General features: G+C 43.5%; 4 protein-coding genes across 4 annotated transcripts; 3 read left to right on the forward strand and 1 right to left on the reverse strand.

The window, feature by feature from the left end:
- Positions 1–879: 879 nt before the first annotated feature.
- Positions 880–7,906, forward strand: LOC129592649 (uncharacterized). Its single transcript, XM_055488737.1, has 5 exons — positions 880–1,231; positions 1,321–1,449; positions 2,235–2,631; positions 6,334–6,948; positions 7,436–7,906. The coding sequence occupies exons 1-5, from the start codon at positions 1,021–1,023 to the stop codon at positions 7,467–7,469; spliced, it is 1,386 nt and encodes a 461-aa protein (XP_055344712.1). The 5' UTR covers positions 880–1,020; the 3' UTR covers positions 7,470–7,906.
- Positions 7,907–9,624: 1,718 nt separating this feature from the next.
- On the forward strand, positions 9,625–12,269 carry LOC129593724 (speckle-type POZ protein-like). The gene is made up of 2 exons (XM_055490175.1): positions 9,625–11,175; positions 11,603–12,269. Exons 1-2 carry the CDS (start codon positions 10,087–10,089, stop codon positions 11,813–11,815), a joined length of 1,302 nt encoding a protein of 433 aa, XP_055346150.1. The 5' UTR covers positions 9,625–10,086; the 3' UTR covers positions 11,816–12,269.
- Positions 12,270–12,876: 607 nt separating this feature from the next.
- LOC129593732 (beta-1,3-galactosyltransferase 9-like) lies at positions 12,877–15,986 on the reverse strand. The gene is made up of 3 exons (XM_055490186.1): positions 15,534–15,986; positions 14,255–14,647; positions 12,877–13,641 (listed from the first exon to the last, which is right to left on the reverse strand). Exons 1-3 carry the CDS (start codon positions 15,787–15,789, stop codon positions 13,121–13,123), a joined length of 1,170 nt encoding a protein of 389 aa, XP_055346161.1. The 5' UTR covers positions 15,790–15,986; the 3' UTR covers positions 12,877–13,120.
- Positions 15,987–16,453: 467 nt separating this feature from the next.
- Positions 16,454–18,186, forward strand: LOC129593742 (lysophosphatidylserine lipase ABHD12-like). Its single transcript, XM_055490198.1, has one exon. The coding sequence runs from the start codon at positions 16,603–16,605 to the stop codon at positions 17,644–17,646; it is 1,044 nt and encodes a 347-aa protein (XP_055346173.1). The 5' UTR covers positions 16,454–16,602; the 3' UTR covers positions 17,647–18,186.
- The last annotated feature ends 62 nt before the right edge of the window (positions 18,187–18,248 follow it).

Consider the following 18,248-nt stretch of genomic DNA (forward strand, 5'->3'; position numbering starts at 1 on the left):
GATCTTTTTAAGAAGCACTGTACTTTCTTTAGTGTGATTGTAGTTGTACACTAGACTGTACAAAAACACAAGTGCACAACAAATGCGCGTAGTTCAACATGGTGCAGACTTGCAATCTTGCAGTTCTGTATAAAGTATTGTACTTCCGGTGGGGCTCCAAAAAGGAAGATCGCGTGCATGCACGAAACTTTCGTTGATTTATACGAGAACTGTATACAGATGGCGCTTTGCGAGACACGTCTACAATAGTACTTGAGTTGGAAACCGATGAGCTTTGCCAACAACCTACTCTAATTTTGTCGACATCGGCAGAAACAAACATGCGTTTCGGCATACAGAATATTAATATGAAATGACACATGGTGCATCGTACAAGCGGTACCACTACCACCGGCATGCGCCAAGCTCGCATTCCTGCTGCAGTAGAAGCGGTAGGTGGTGGAGTTGGCTGCACCACCTGGAAAAAATGGATGAAAGCACGATTTATGATTTCGTTCGCCGGAAATAAAACCACACGTGTGTGGTTATGCCGTTCCATATTGCGGTACAAGGCAAAAACGCAAGAATTCGCAATTTTTTCGTTTCCGGTGTAATTTTAATTTTTGTTTTAGCTCAGGGTCATCATCGAATGTAAATACATCTATTTATTATCACCGCATAGCTTTTTGGGGATGTAACTTATCTTCACCCCGAAGAAGGATGTTCGTGTCGCGGTGCCTGTTAAAATCGATAAAGTCGGCAGACTACCGCACGGTTTTAATAAAGAACCTGTACTCGTATACGTGTAGTCGTGTACGTACGCGTACAGTACAGTACGCGTACAGTACAGTGATACGGTCAATGTCAACCCGTGTATCAGGCAAGCAGGTTGAAGCGAAACACAGCTCTCAGTCGCACGCAGTCTTGCGTTTTGGCTTTGACTGGCTTTCTTGTCAGTGCGAGACAGCAGCTGTTAATAAGCGAGACGAGGCAAACAAATTTTGGTCTCTATAATAAACAGCAGTCGGTCGTGGAAAAACTATGGACCACTCCAGTCAGCATCATTCAAATACCCTAAACTGCAACGATTTCTGGAGTTTTCGTACCAACGACACCACGGTATCGGCCATGCCTCATCGACGGGATTTTCACATGGATAATATTTTTGCCGCGGAGCGGGCGATCATTTCCGCACCGTACCATTTCGGGCCGCTGGATGACTTGGTGAAGACGCATATCACAGCGTTCCCAGGTAAGGAAGAATGTGCCGTAATGTTTTCTGTCTACCGACTAGAAAAACAAGGCGTGCTGCGCGTTGGCGTAAACAGTTTTCTCTATCAGATTCTTCGTGCTATCCAGTTGCCAATTCCACGTTGGAGGATCTCCATCAGCAGGTGATGAGCTTTCACCATCCCACGGTGAATTTCTCCGGGAACGTACCGAAATCGCTGGATATTGACGAATTCCTGGGTCAGCATAAATTGTACAATTATTAGGCTAATATTTGTTTATACTAACAGTTGGCTAGAGAAAGCATTATAACAAGTAGCTAGAATAATTTGCATGCTTTAATCGCAGAATTTTTATTGGCGTATAAAAGAGAAAATAATTATTTTTACCGGTTAGATGCATGTTACTTTCTACCATGATTGATCAATTTTTTGAAGATTATTTTTGTCGTTCTCATAAAGGCAAAAAGTACCGCATCATAAATTAAACAGTTGTGTGAATAAGTAAAATTTTATCTTATCACGATGCTGGTCCAAAATACGACAGTAGGCACTATTTATTAAAAGCACATCATAAAAACGTTTCTGTCATTAGTTGCATGGAGTGACTTGCCAGTACTTATCTAAATTTCTAACATTTAACACGATATATGCGGTTTGCCTAAATTGGCATTATCTGAGGTGCTCTGTTGAGTACTTATTTATAAAGGCAGTCTTAAAAACGCGAGTGCAGGTATCAGATGAAAAATAAAAATAGAATCAAATTGGTAGCAAATTGGCATCGTGCACGTGTCTGTAGCATGACGTGTTACGTAAGTGTGTTCAACTAATAAACATGTAGAAAGGTTACTAGTATTGAGTTTGTTACACTGATAATGGTGACACAAAATCGTCATCATTAATCCATTTGGAGTGCATGTTATCGATCAATTGATTAGCTTTTTGTAGCGGCAGATACAATACGCCGATTTTTTTCCTGGGTTTCGCTGGTCGATTACTGTGAGAAACCTGCCCGTTTTTATTTAGACGAGGTTTTCGAGGACCGGAGTCGAGCACCGCGAGCCATTCGCAATGGTGAAGTGGAAGGGATTTTCCAGCCGCCGCCGTCGTTATCTTCGATACAGCCGCAGCAGCAGCATCAACAACCAGCGGCACAGCCACAGCCCCCTCCACCGCCGCCGCTGCAACAGCAGCAGCCGCAGTTAATCCTTCCGTGCACACCACCGGCATCCGTAGCAGCAGCAGCTGCCAAACCGGAAGCGCCACCGAAGAAGCGTGTTACCAAGGCCTACTCGCCCTGCCAGAAGATCCAGTATGTCGATATGTTCCGTCGGGAGCATGAGGAGAAGGGCCGCTCCTTCTCGCAGCGCCAATTCGCCAGGAAATACCAACTCAGCCATGCGCGCTTTTCAGCCTGGTGCAAGTATGTCAGATTCTACTTGTACTTATAGGAAATCATTTGCATGCTAATGACGATTGCAAATTAAGTAGGCGAAATCAACGAAGCCGACAACATTTCCCGTTTTTGTTGTATCGTATCAAATCAGTATTATTCACCATTCAGAATCATATTCGCGTGCACGGTTCTTGTTACGCTTCTGCTTAATCGTTTTAACTGGTTTATACAATCTCGAGATATAAACAAAATAAATATAGCTCAGTAAGAAATACAAGAAATTTACAAGAAAATTTCGCTTATCTATTGACGTAGTGCATATTTATGGTCTTCTCAAAAATGTGGAATGTCATTGCGGATTAAGCTATTAATATTTTTTCCTCTAATAAGATGCCGGGGTGTTATGGATTATTTGATTAAGGCTAAAGGCACCTTGAAGACTTGAATCACCTTTTTGTATTGCTGAGGATGCATAAACCAATGTGGTTCATGCTTTTCCGGGAATCCCCATTGTGTATCCTTCGTTATAAACGAAATTTGATTCATTAATGATGTTTCCAATAGGGACACACTACGACACAGTGTGTACCTGCATGGTCTCTTTATTATCCTTGACCTTTTGAAAATTCACTATATTGACCAGCAGAAGCGCTTACAAAAACAAGACGCTGGTCGGGTCACAGTAAAATGCTTTCGAGACATCGAAATGTCTCGGTTGATTTTGGTTTCGTTCGTGCTGGGCGCGGAATGGTGTTCCATGCCTAGTAGAACGCGTTTGTTCCAAATTCCATAAAACACAGCCCCCAGCCAGTTTCGTTTACTGAGTGAATTATTTTTGCGTTAAGAAACGATTCCGTTTAGTCAGCGGCACATCCCATGACGGTCATTGAAAGCAGGTTTCGTTTTTGGCTTACATAGTGTTATGTCAAAACTATACGCTTGTACTTAATGGAAGTTTTCCTTAATTGAGACATCGCAAGATGTTTTTATTATTAGAGAGGATTAATGATCAACATCCGCTCCATGACTAGAGTATTGTTCCTTGACCGTACTAATGAACTGTATTCTTTTGGTTTTCAAAAATTGTAATAATGCAGTATTTAGTGATATTATGTTATTAGGAATGTTAATAATTGCTATGACAGGACTTCTGAGGAATTGTGTGAGCCGGCGGTAATATCATCGCAAACCCAAGACTCTTCCGTGCTTAACTGCAGATATATCGCGTATAAAAATATAAGGATATATCCATTTATTGCTGATTGCAAAACGACGTCTTTTAACTGGAATCAGTGCCGCATGAGAAAGTAATGTCACAGCAGCCGCATTGCACCGAAAACACTCCATTTCTCTTTCGGCTGACTGCGGCTTAATTTGAAGCCAGCAACTGTGCTACTACCGCACCGCAGTGCATACGTATATCGCGGTATACGTGTTGTTAAGGTTGGTGTATGTTAGCCGGGAGCCATATGTTGGCGAATCCAGCTGGAAAATTCGACATTTACGCCGATTCAATGCTAGCATTCAACAACACTGCTCGTTGAATCAGGTCGAGCGTACCGCGACGGCATGCGCTGACGGCGTGGCCCGCGTGGGTAGTGTGGGGACAGAATAGAATACATATTATACGCGCGCGCGCCGGTGTTGACGTCGCTCGAGGATCGAACAAATTACCGCTAGGGATTACCGATTTTAGCATCAATTAAGTCCCCGCTGTACTCCGCCGGTAAACAGACGGGATGGAGAGAGCGCGCAACATTTTCCTTGAAATCTCATCGGAGGAGAGAGATCGGGGATGAAGAAGATAACAGGCATTGTAATTTTGGTATTCCTACACGCGCACCGGATGATCATGATGCTGATGATGCGAAATAGCTAGCTGCCGTTGCCGCTGATTATTAACTTTACAGATATCGATCGCACTGAGCGATCGCGCTCTCCCGCGATAAGGTCACTCGGGGATGGGAGGGTTGGTGTTTTCGTGCAGTCAGTTTTATAAACACTACATGATGTTTAGGGAAAATTCCGGTGGCTTCGCTGGCTCTGCGAGTTGGACGGATGTTCCTGTTAACCAACCGATAATGATTTTCTCATTTAGCCGCTAACGAGTTTACATGCCGGGTCGATTACCAAACACGGTTTTAGGCTAATTGGTACGCAGTCTGACGTAGGTTGGCACCGCGCTTCATCTTTTATTAAAAGATTTAATTTTGGGGAAAGCCGGATAAAGGGATGGTTCTTGGATTTCCGCCAGTTCGATTTTTGTGCTGTATGGGACAAAGTGTCTTACATAGCGAAATATTTAATGCACAAGAAATTCTGTTGGGATATCTGTTTTTTTACAGTTATCCCAATCTGTATCCAAAGTAGCTGTAATTAACTGACAAATTGATCAAACCGGATTCTTAGTAACCCCATCGGAATTAATTTCTTTTTATTTTTAGGGTAGCAGATGATTATATTTCTCGTTAGTGGGTGTTCTGTATGTGCGGAAATGTCGAAGCCGTTCTCAGAGGAAACAATTAGCGTTGGCCGTATACGGCTTATATGACAAATTCAGTATTTTCGTGTCCGTCGAGCCGGTGGTTGACATTTGACAGTAGTGTTGTCGAGCAAATTTAATAGAAATTTTCAAATTGAAATACGAGTTCATTTTGTCGAATTGCGTAACGACGATGGTGATCTTGAATAGCTACGTATTCTCTGCGTGTCGATACAGTTGCCAGTGTTGAACTTGAAGTGATATTAATTTTGAAACAGACTTCAAGCAGTGTCGTAGATTTGCCGTCGCATGGTATCGGTATAATTCCTACATAGCTTTTGCAGAAACCAGTACAACGTGACGTCGCTTAAATAACCAGGCAGTGACGTTAGATGTATTTTTAGACCGGCATAAATTGTGACTTGGTGAAGTTTTTTCTTATTAATACTCAGCTAGTTACAGATTATTGTACTGCAGACATTTTGCGCTTCCAAATGACCCTGAAAACACGTACTCATACTTACGGAATGCGGATTAGTCTTGCAGCCGAAGTGTAGTGTAAAATCGGTAGAAGTATGCTACGCCATACTGTAGGAAACATGACAAATCCAGAATTATCGGACTCATCCTTACAGAAGAAAACCCATTTCATTGTGCTCAAGCATCGATAATCGACCATGAGAAGGAGTTGCGTAAAAGATGAACCGCGTGCACGTTCGTGTACCGCTTTCCTTTTGCGAAACTCCCGATCGATAATTTATAAATTGAAGCAGTATCTTGCAGACGATAAGGTGCTAATGAAATTATTACCACAGGTTACAACTTTCAGATAAGCATAAGCGCTATCTAATAATTCATAAATAATTAATCTTATTCCTTGTTCTAATAAATTGAGTTTTTTACTCGCGTTGTTGCTGTTTAGTATTACATGATGGTGTTGATCGTAGATACTAGATTTGTATTTTATTATTTATTCTTTTGAAGAAAAGTATTCTGTAGCAGCGTTCCTAGACTAAATGATGAGCCGACAGAAAAGATGAAATGAAAGAGTTAAGGTTTCAAAGAGGGAACAATATTAAACTGTTAATAACAAACAATTAAGAAGTTTCTTACTTCATTTGATATTGTCGTTATGTATATCGTATTGGCTTGAGCTCTGTATTTCATCTTTTATCTTGGGTTAAAATTAAGCAAAGCTTTCGTATCCCTGTGCGGCAAGAAATGACATCGTTAATTATCTGTCACAGAGAGTACGATAAACTGAAATCCCTGGACGCCTCCCAGCTGATGGTCAGCCGCGTGCGCATGCCGAGCGCCCGTTTCCCGGTGCTGGAATCCCGCGTATCCGAATGGATCGAAGAGCAGCGGGCCGCCGGCCACGATGAGCCGACCATCAAAGCCATCCAGACGTTCGCCCGCGATCTGGCCACCCGCCTCGGCATCATCGATTTCGTGGCGTCCAACACGTGGGTAGAGCGTTTCCGGCGGCGCTGTGACAATAAACCGCCGCCGCCCGTGACGGTGGTCCGGTCCCCGGACAGTGAGGTGACGCTGTCGAGCTCGCCGCGACCGGTCCACAATCCCCCGGAGCGGATGATCGGACATATTCTGCATGATTATCTGGAGCGCGGCGACACCCGCCAGTCGCCGCTGGAGATGGCCGGGTTGGGATTGGCGCCCGGCATGAAGATGGGTGGGGAAGAGGACACCGGGAAGGGACGACGGGTGTACACGGAGGCCGACCGGGAGAAATTCCTGGAGCTGTACCGGGCGGAGAAGCTCGACCGGGGTCTGCAGTGCTCGTTGCGGCTGTTCTGTAAGCGGCACAATGTCAGTCGCACGCGAATGACGGCGTGGCTAAAGTAAGTAAAGTGGAGAGATGAGAAATTTCTTTGCCAACCAGAAGCTATTAACACGTTATTTAATGTTTAATGTTTGGCGTTAATTTATTTAATGTTTAAGATTTAGAATTCTGTGACCGTGTATTTCCTTATTTGTTGTCCGAGCTTTTACCGGCTTCGCACTTCCCGAAACGTTCAAGCGAACCTTTTAATTGGTTATTTTTTACTGCATAATGGAATTTTTTACCATTTTACAGCTACTATTAGTTATGTGCATAATGAGTACTGCTAGGATGAATAGGTTCATTACGTTATTCGATTTATTTGTTTTGCGAGATGGAATGCAGAAAATCGTAGAACGATGGCATAGGATGGAAGTTAACAAAATGGCATGCCTTAACAAAATGTTGCGAACGTAGATTCAGTGCTGTGTTTTCCGAATTGCAAATACTTACTTAAATGTTGGGATAATATTTTTTTCCATGTATAATCATGTATATTTTTGCAGGCAAGAAGACGTTATTGTGGATGAGCCTATGTGATGTCGAAAAGCGGTGAATGATTTACTGTACTAATCCCATCCGTCCATTCTGGAAACGTGGCAGTATTTTTTGACAAGATGGAAGATATTTATAAAGATTAGGTGAATAAAATGTGGTATTTAAAATAAAGTTTGCTCTGTTAGTTCCAAGATATAATTATTGTCTCAGCGAACGCATTTCAGAGTGGTTTTTTGGTTCGTTATATAGTGACAAAAGATTTACACGATATGATTGGCAGTCGTTTACCGGTTTACCGGTATATCACAAGATTGCTTTTTATGTTTTCTTGCCATATTTTCTAAAGAAAGTATGATGGATCGGTGTTGTTAGTCGGTGTGTTTTTATTGTTCATTGTGAGGAGTTAGTTGGATAATTTATTCCATAATTTATTTTTGATGGGATGAAGCTTTGTTCGGCATCAATAAACCAAAGATGAAACCGAGCAATCTGCGTAGGTCGTGTAAAGGTGAAATCCCGCTGCCTACCCGTTAACAATGCGATTGTTCGATAATTCCAAGTCGATTATTTTCTATTATGAAATGGGAACGCCGGTAACAAGTACCAATACGAATCAATCAATACGATTACACGACATCCCAGTTCCCATCCCAGTTTCTTGCGCGTGATGCTTCCATGGTTCGTGATGAATAATTTATAAATTATTACTTTTTATGTTTATTATTGGTAATGAGGCTTTTGATTCATAACATTGGGAGCCAGCTTGTCAATACACCCCGCAGACAAGTACGTGTATACAGAGGTGTACTTGTTCGTATTATTATTATCGGTGTAATTTAAAGCAAGCCTATGCAAAAATACACTGTGCAAAAGGCCAAAATATATAAAAAGTATGATATATAAATATGCCTCTGCAGTAAGAACAAAGAAGTACATTTTAGTACATAATATGGTATGTTACTTTTACGCGAATGATAAGTTCGTCGCATGCAGTAATTTGTGGCCTCTTCCACAGTGTTTTCTGCACAAAAGCCAAAATGGACGATTGTAGGTAGAAGCTACTTCCAGATTTAATCCTTCGAAATAAAAATCCGCGCATTGCTTCGAAGCGCTTTTCTTCGCATGTTTGCTTTCTTTGATTTTTTATGCCCGATAAGGGCTGGTGCTAGTTTTTTGACGCTTTACATTCCAAATTTTATGCGCCCGGATAGCCACCGTCCGCCACCGGTGGTCAGAGCCGGGCAGTAAAGATTCGGAGCCGCACAACTGGACGACCGCTGCACCAAGCGGTTTTGCCAAGTTAGATGCGTTTTTAGGGTTGCTTTGTTTTTTAATGGAGCGAAGTCACCGTGGCGGCAGCAACGATCGTCGAAAAACACTGATATTTACACAACAAACCATACTTGGTCAATATTTTCACCGGAAACCATAATCATTAGTCTGCCGTAACGTTATCCGGCAACGGCAGTGTAGATGTCATAAATTGAATTTATCCGCTGAATTCGGAAGGTTTTCATTCAAATTTTCAAACTGGCGAATTTGGAATTCATTAGGCTTTTATGCAGGATAAACAAGCGTGTAAGGCCAGGAAACAATGCAAACTTCCGATCTTTTGGCCTAGTTATAAAACATTACGGTCATATGCAATAAATATGCATAATGCGATAAAGCCCATGCGTAAATGCACTACTGTGTACAACATGTTTGTCGGCTTTGATTTCAAGTGCTACTGTCTGGCAGATACTGATAGAACTTGCAAGTGCATATAACAGCCAATTGCACAAATTAATAAATTATATATCTACGTGTAGATTAACAACATTAACATCATGTAGATTAGGTAAATTAACATTATGTCAACATGTGAAATGTAAATAAATTTTAATTACATTTCGTATAATAAATCGCAGTTTCCGTTATATGAAATTCTGCACCGGATTTTATTTTAATTTTTTGAATTTGCGAAAGTAATAACGTAAAGAACTTACAGCGTAAAAAAAGTACAACTATTTCGCGACTTTTCGTTAGTCGCTGCAGGTTTATTTGAACTAATTCCCTTTAAAGAAAATTTGTTTGTTGAAATCACAGATATTGTTTAACGATGTCCTATTGAGGCTATTGTTATCGGTGGCACTTTGTAACTTTAACCGGCTGTGCTATTCTTTTCGGCAACACTGCCGCACCGCGCGTACATACCGCGAAATATTATTTGTACAGACAGCGTGTCATTTTCACTTAAATTACACCAATCCATCATATCTGCATAAATTAACCCCAGCCAGTCCTCCAATAGCCGTTTAGCAGAGTGAAGCATTCTGTTGTCCGCATCACCCAACAACAGCAGTTTGTTGCCTTTTTGCCCGGAAGGCATGTAATCAACGGTAAGAGGAAAAGTTTCACAGCCCAGACGAGAGCGTTTTGTGTTAATACGGCCAGCGCGCGCTGTTTGTCATTTTTCACGTATACGATAACCGTTGATCGCGACGACTGATGGCTTCCGTATGACACCACAATGACATCTGCCCACTGACTTTCCCAGGCTTAATTATCTTGGGAACCATGTTACGCATTCCTTACACACCTCATCCACTGCATTTAATTTAATTCTAATAATCGGTATAATTGTTAAGTAATATTTTTGAGTTAATTTTTATTCGGTATGTCGATTCGTACGGCGGAAACCGGTGATATGGACCATCTGGTGCCCATTGCCGCGCCACCCCGTCGCATCGTCCAGTTCAACTACGAATGGCGGATTGGGAATTTTAAGCGGGCCGCCATGAAGGAGGAAGTCCTGCGCTCCCAGCCGTTTGCCTCCAAAGATCCCCAGAAATGTAAATGGATTCTGGAATTATACCCGCACGGCGCACCGGACGTGTACAATCAGGGCTACACCTCCGTCTTCCTCGTGCTAAAAGACTGCTTCCCGGAATCCCACATTGTAGCGGTGACCGTCCAGTTCGGCATCCGGAAATTCGGCCCCGACATCAAGGATGTGTACTTCGAGGCGTCGGACGTCGATTTCGAGAAGGAACGCCGGTTCGGCTTAATAAAATTCATGGCGCATCCGGAGCTGTTCGAGAAGGAGAACCACTTCCTGCATCATGATTCCGCGACGATTCTGTGTGATGTGAAGATCACCAACGCCTTCGAGTCGTCGACACCGCCGCCGCCACTCCCGCCGCCCCGGGAGACCTTCATTAAGCGGACCGCCTCGTTCGGCAGTCCGAAGAACTTCTTCCGCTCCTCCACCCAGAAACGTCACGATGAACGCCCGATCCTCCAATCGGATATCCACTCGAATAGTGTGTATGATAGCGGGGTGGCCACGGCATCACCCCGTTCATCCACACCGCTGAACGACCACACCGGGGTGGTGGTGGCACCACCGCCGGCCCCCCGCCATGACCCCGGGGTCATTCGGGGCATTGACATTCCGCGCGATTCCCTGCTGGATGATATGGTCCAGCTGCTGAGTAAAGGACGCTATTCAGATGTGACGCTGGATGTGGGGAAGCGGGAATTCCATGTGCATAAAGCCATTTTGGCGGCCCGCTCACCGGTATTCGATTCCATGTTCTCCAATCCGGCCAACGCGACATCTAATCATTTTGTTATTACGGATGTCACGTCACGGGGTATGAAGGAACTGCTGTATTTTATCTACACGGGGCATATCGATAAGACGGAGAATATTGTGGAGGAGGTGCTGGAAGCCGGGCAGAAGTACCAGGTGGCGCAGTTGCAGGTAAATTTTCCCAGCACTGCCGTACTTTGTGAAAAAGTTAGAAATTCTGTCTTATTTCCTGTGTGCGTTTTTTTTCTTTGGCTACTTCTGTATCTCCTTGTGAATGCGAGATGGCGTAGTGTAGTGGTTCACTATACCTTTACGACTTCGTTATTTGGTGAACGTTGACAAGTAATGCACTTCTATTTAGTTTTTGGTATTGTACTATTATAAACAATATAAAGTAGATATAACCAGAGAAAATACTAGTCAAATAGTGTTTTACCATTATATCCGAGAAAATACGAGTTAACTAGTATTTTCTCTAATATACAGTATCTGTAAAGTGTATAAAAAATACTTCAGTCACTTGTTTACATAACAGTTACACTCGTTCTTCAGAAGTCGGCATCCCAATTCTTGCTGAAATTTTTTTATGTTGGTGTAGGCAATCTGCGAAAGCTTAATTCTGCGTGAACTGAATGTGGACAATGCCATTAAGACACTAATCCTCGCCCACGAACATAAAGCTCTTCAGTTGAAAGAAATTGTCCTGGAGTTTATTGCGCGTAATTTCCAAGCGGTTAAACGTACCGAAGGCTGGAATGTGCTACGGAGTAGTCATACGGATTTATATGGCGATATTATCGAGTATATGTGATGTTCCTTATTAAACCGGCACCATCGCGCTGCACGGCAGTGCACGAGCGACATAATGTTCAAAGTATTTATGAGAGAGAGAGAATATTATTACATAAAAGTGAAACCTTACCGGCCCGGTTGGTTGGGTTCGTTAGAAAAGCAAATTTCCCTTCCAATATGCCGGGCGTGTTCGGCGTTCTTGGTTTTGTGACTAATAAAAAATTCTTCAGCATGCGCTGAATTGTTAATGAGTTACCGCGGCGTTCTTTGTATCGAATTGTCTGTCTATACGCGTGGATGCGTTACAATGCATATAATGCAGTTGGTTTATACGTGTTGCTAATTGCGCCGCGCACCATGATTCATGCTGCCGTATATATGTGCACCTGAGCTTCCGATTGGGCATTCCAAGTTTGGAAATGTATGTTGCTCCAGTTTTCCTTGCGCATTGCCCAGCCGGCGCAGAATAAGAAAAGCCGACAATTACGAAAGACAGCGATTTAAAACGATTAACACTTGGCTTTACGTAAGAAATAACTTACTGAACGGTTTCCGATGATTTTCCGTCGTTTTTGTATTGCACGCAACGTCCATCAAGAGTGCGGTAGAAATTATTGATAGCGAATTTATGCAGGACATTCGTAACCCATTAATTACATTGTGTATTGTCTATACTCAGAAACGAATTGCTGAAAAATTCGGAACATACTACTTTTTACACTGATAAAGGGCACTGTAATTTGTCCATATAATAACATATTTGTAAAAAGTTAACTTTGTCTTACTAATTTTTCTATCAGAAAGTTGCCGTACTGTAGTAGAGTTGAATTAACACTGAATCGTAGAGGAATGTCAAATCAAGAGCAATGCCCACCATTTAACTGTAATTATTCTGACTAAAAAGTACCCTATAAACGTCTAGCTTTGCTTTACGTTACAACCATTTTAAAAAATAATGAATGTACATTTTCTTAAAATTTTTGCTCGTACTACGGCGTTTTTGCCTTTCTTTATCCTGCATATTTATATTGATAGTACGGTGCAACTAAAAACCACTGCTGCATTATTTAAGCGGTCATTTTATCGAAACTCCGCTGACCAATTTTATAATCGAATCGAACCTTTTAAAATTTCTTTCTTCACCGTAGAGACTATTCGTACGCATCAGCATTACAATTACATCAACTCGAGTCCGCAAAACTATTAAATTTATAATGATCACCATCAAAACAAGGTAAAATTTAAAACCACTCAAAACATTCCAAGTAAAAGCCGACATCTTAATCTCACAGTCAAGAGAATTCCACGCGCTCAGAATACTTATTTAACAAGGAACAACATAATTCACACACGTATCATTCCACATTTTCCACATCTTCGAGTCATCCACGTAGTGCACCGCCAAATGTGCTCCCTTACTGCATCCCTTATTCCAGGCGCCGCCCTTGGGATCGTACCCGCCTAGGCCAATATGCGGGATCTGGGCGGCGCGGGCCGCCAGACCGGTGAGAAAGACATCATCGTGCCATAAATACTTTAGCGTCCTGGCTGCGTGGGCCAGCGGGGCAAGAGTCAGACGGTGGAATGTGTAGAGAATCCCGGACATGTAGGGCGGGAAGTGCTTCTCCGGGAAGTCGGCCACCGGGACAGCCCATTTGTTCTTCGGGTCACGGATCACCGGGGCCCCGGCCGGCCAGAAATGCCCGAGGATGGAGGGTGTTTTGTCCTCGGCGTGCCGCAAACTACTGAGGAGGAGGGGTGGATTGATAAAGCAGTCGTCGTCGGCTTTGGCCACGAAGGTGGCTTGTGGGCAGTGGAGAAGGCTCCAGTGAATCAAGGCCAAACCTATCGCGAGTACCGTGATAGATCAAGAGGAATAAGAAATAGCGAAGAAAATATGATGTAGTTCAAAAAACAGAATATTTTATTTACTTTATGTACGAGTACATCTGAAGCGTGCCAAGCCATACGCATTATTTCCATTTTCCGAAATGTATGTAAGTCCAATCACTTATGCCATTGTACTACGAAATACTCCCGTTCACATATCCTTGGCGAAATGAGAGTGTTAGCTACGAGTAGTCTCTGCATAATTGCATTCAAGCGGGCATTCTAATACACATAAACTGTATCTGTATTCAACAGTTTACAATTGCGTAAATTTAAAAAAAAGTTTTTTCCATGGGAGTTACTAGGTAGAAAAAACTCATACCGTATCGTACGGCGGTACGGGCATGGCCACGTTATAAATTTCGAAATTCTTTCTCTGTTTGCTTAGCGCTATGCAGAACCAAATCTGTTGTCTGTAAACTGCTGCATATAACCAACTAAAAAATTTGACCGAGCTGACTACCAGCACAGAGCACACACAGTGACCGTATTTAATCTGGTACAACCCTGATAGCAGCCGGAAAGAACATTATTCTAAACATCCACTGGCAGCTAGGACAATATTTACCTTTGCGTGTGGCTTGACCGTAGTCGTCGACGAACGCCTCTGTCTGAATAATGTCACCGGTGCGAGCGGCCTCGTCAGCGATTCCCCTCTGAATAGCCCCGGACACAGTCAGACCGACAATAAACAACAACCGAAATCCCAGCGGCACACCGCGGCCCGCATCCGGTCGGCCGTGTGAGCAGGTGTGCCGGTGTGTGCCGCTTTCCACGGCCAGTGAGCCGTATGTGCGTCGGATGGTGTCCCGGCGGAGAAAGGCGTCGGGACGCGTGAAGACGATGAGCAAGACAAACGGCGGCGTGCTGTTTGAGCATGGCAAGGGTGAGATGGCGAAACGGTCGAAGGCGTCGTAGGAACTGATTTCGGCTGGTGCCGATGTTGAGGAGGATAAAGGATCTGCAGGCACGGCTGGATTATTGACATTTTTACTTTTATTCATTATAATTTTGTCCGTTCTAACACGGTTTCATACCTATCCCAATAAAACTAATTTCCACAAAAAATTTTCGTATTGCTGTACTTGTCAGATCACCTCATGGCCTTCTAAAATGCATCTATGATCTCTATTCAGTTCTCGTTGCATTCTGTTATACACCGTAAACAGTAAGTGAAGACATAATAATTAATATAGCATTCGCAGTTCACCCATAAAGGACACTGATTGCAATGCTACAAGTTACAGCAAAAGAAAGAAAACTTTCGTATCTTGGATAACAAAATTAAAACGAATTAAGTAAATTAAACCCAAACATTTTTAACCAAAATCTGCGAGCATTATCATCTACACTAAAACCGAAGAAACATGAATTCTGTCAAGCAAATGGGATAAGTACTTACTACAACACCCGCCTGGTTGAGAGTCTTGAGCACGCCATTGTACTCGTACTACGATCAGACGAGCAATATCTATACGAATTACGAGGTACAGTTTATCATTAATTTACGCTCGCGCCGCATAACAACCATTCCCAGTGGCGGCGGTGAAGTACCGTAACTTGAAAACAGAAAACATCTATTCCTTTCAACCAAAATCCTCAAAAGTGACTACAGACTACAAGTTTACAACAATCAACTTACAACGCTGTATTAACAATTTAACATAAGCAATTCAAAAATAAAATGCACACTTCACATTATGCATTTATACAGGTACAGATCTGTACAATACAAACATACAATTTCACAGTACACTAAATAAATTAAGTTAACATTACCAATTTTGGGTTATTGTTAGCTTTATAAAAATTTCGCCCTGCTACACAACAGTATACACATTACACACCTTTACTGATGAGCCTGTGTTTTTCCTCCACGTCTTCCCGGATCTGGGGATCTTCACGCGGCGGACTGTCCGGACTGTCAGCCTCCCCATTCCCGATGGAGAAAAAACGGTATTCCGGTGTCCAGCAGCCGGCCCATCCGAACGGATTCTGCGCGGCTCCTTTACAGCTGAAGGAAATCACGCCCAAGCAAAAACACACTGCTCCAATTAATATTACGAACAGCAGAGCGAAGCCAGGTCGACACGCGAGTCCCATTTGATGATTTCTCCCATCCAACGTCTCCCGCCTTCACGGATGTCAAATTCTGCGGTGATGGAGAGCAGTGTTTATATTACCTCATCAGTATATAGTGGGAACATGTGCGGAAAACCGCAAAAACCAAAGGATAAGTATCACGTAGTTTACCATTCTCGGTGTGCACACTTTGACAGTGGACACCTCGCGTCAGCAGGTCTGCTTTTGCTTTCTGTCATTTCCGATTGTAAACTATCGATCGATATCGCTTTCCGTTTGCCAAATTCCATTAAAAAGAAGTGGAATTCCATAAAGTAGTTTGAAACTTTTTAATGCCAGCGGCAAGTTAAAGTGTCCTTTTATTTGCCTTCAGGCTTCATGGATTAGTTAAAAACAAATTTTCACTGTTTTAGTTTTTAATTGAAACCCGATGTTTTTACAAGACATAACAAATTTCGAAATGAATTGCGTAGTACAGAAGCGGATGCCTCGCTAGACGGTACCAATTACAACCTAATACTGGTATTGGAATTTACAAGTACAGGTAGTGTAACGAGTGTGTCTCCACGGAGAGTGAAACTGCACTTCGCCATAAGTTAACCCCGTTAATCCACAACTTGCCGTTACACAAACCAACAGCCACCCCCACACCGTAAACAAAACGCAATTTTGCCCTGGCAAATTCCCCAATCAATGGCAATCATCCACATCGATCACGTTTCCGTTTCATTTTGTTCCCAGCCAAAAAATCATCTGTTTGGCTGTTCCGTTTACTCCGTACCCTGTAGTATTTTTATCCTCCCTGTAAACACCTTTGAACAGATTCCCTAAAGAATGGCGTTTCTCTCTCCAGCCCATATAAGATCATACGTTCTGTATCCCCTCTACCTGCTATTCCGCGCGCTCTTCATGTTCGCTTCCTTCGTTGTTATCTCTGGTCTGGTGCTAAAATTTCTCTTTTCCTTCTTCCCGTGGACAGTATGCTTCTTCTGCTATCTGAACCACGCCACCTGGCCCCCCAAATATATCATTGACTTCAGCAATCTCTCCATGCACAGCCTACAAGGCGATAATCTGTATCTGCGCTCCAACGGCATCACCCTCGGTGTGTGGCGCATCCCCCCGGAGGGTCCGTTACTGCCTTCCGCGACGGAGCTCCCCGTCATCCTCTATGTCCACGGGAACGCCGGGACCCGCGCGTCCTTTACCCGCGTGGAACTGTATAAAAATCTCCGGAAAATGGGTTTTACCATCGTGGCGTTTGATTATCGGGGGTACGGGGATTCCAGTGGGGCGCCGTGGGGGGAGCACGATCTGGTGTTGGATGGCTACGCCGTGTACGAGTGGATTCGCAAGGAATACCCAGAGAAGGAAGTGTTCATCTGGGGACATTCACTGGGCACGGGTGTCTCCACCCATCTCGTCCAGCATCTGGAGGGAATGGGCCATGCCGTCGATGGACTGGTGCTGGATTCCCCGTTCTCCGATATGCTGGATGCGGCCCGCAAATTCCCGCTGTTATCGCCGTTTCACATGGTACCCGGATTCACCGACAGCTTCACCAGCGCCATGCGGACCATGAGCATCAACCTAAATAATTCCGCGGCGATTTTAACGCTGAAAGTGCCCGTGTTGATTCTGCACGCCGAGGATGATCGGATTGTCCCGATTGAGCTGGGACGGAAGTTGTACGCCACGGCTAAGCAGCGGCCGGAGCCCGTGGAGTTTGTCACGTTCCGGGCGGAGCTGGGCTACGGGCATAAAGGGATTTATCGGGATCCGGATCTCCCGCGGATTGTCAACGATTTCTTTACGGTGTGCCGGCAATACCGGGATTCCAAGCGGGCGAATATTCACATTGAGAAAGTCGAAGCTTAGATTTTCTGAAAATAATTCTGGTCATTTTTGTGGGGATTGGTTGGAGTCGTGGTTTGAGACGCACAGGGGACAGAGATATGCATTCACTGCATACCCCGCGTAGGTCGCAGCTGACTGGTCAATACTCGGGATTTTAGTCATTTTCAGTTATCCGGATCTTCGTTACAAAGTGTGTTGGCGCAAATGCCATTGGACCAATGACGCTGTTATTTATTTATTGCGGTTTGGGTGGGTTGGGATGGATTCTCCGGAATGATGCTATTTGCTTATTTGGCTGTGTTTCCGTTTTGATGGTTCTAAAGAGGGCTTTCGGTTGTCGCCGTTCGTTTACTTGGCTGGTAACTAGTTTTTTTTTTTATTTTCAAACGACTGTTCCTTTTTCTGCGGTTGCAAACGATGCCTGGCTTGGATATTGCTGACTGCTGTAGTATCGCTGTTAGTTTTGCTGTTTTACTATACACGGTTGGGCCCATGCACCCGAATGCCGAAGCTGTACAACTTGCGGAATACTGATCTTTTAATAAATGTCATTCAAATTAAGGCGTGCTGGTGCTGATGGGCGTTTATCTTTTCATTTGATTTTTATCTAAAGTTTGTTATTA

Source organism: Paramacrobiotus metropolitanus, unplaced genomic scaffold, assembly GCF_019649055.1.
Source record: "Paramacrobiotus metropolitanus isolate TYO unplaced genomic scaffold, Prichtersi_v1.0 Parri_scaffold0000003, whole genome shotgun sequence".
NCBI lineage: Eukaryota > Metazoa > Tardigrada > Eutardigrada > Parachela > Macrobiotidae > Paramacrobiotus > Paramacrobiotus metropolitanus.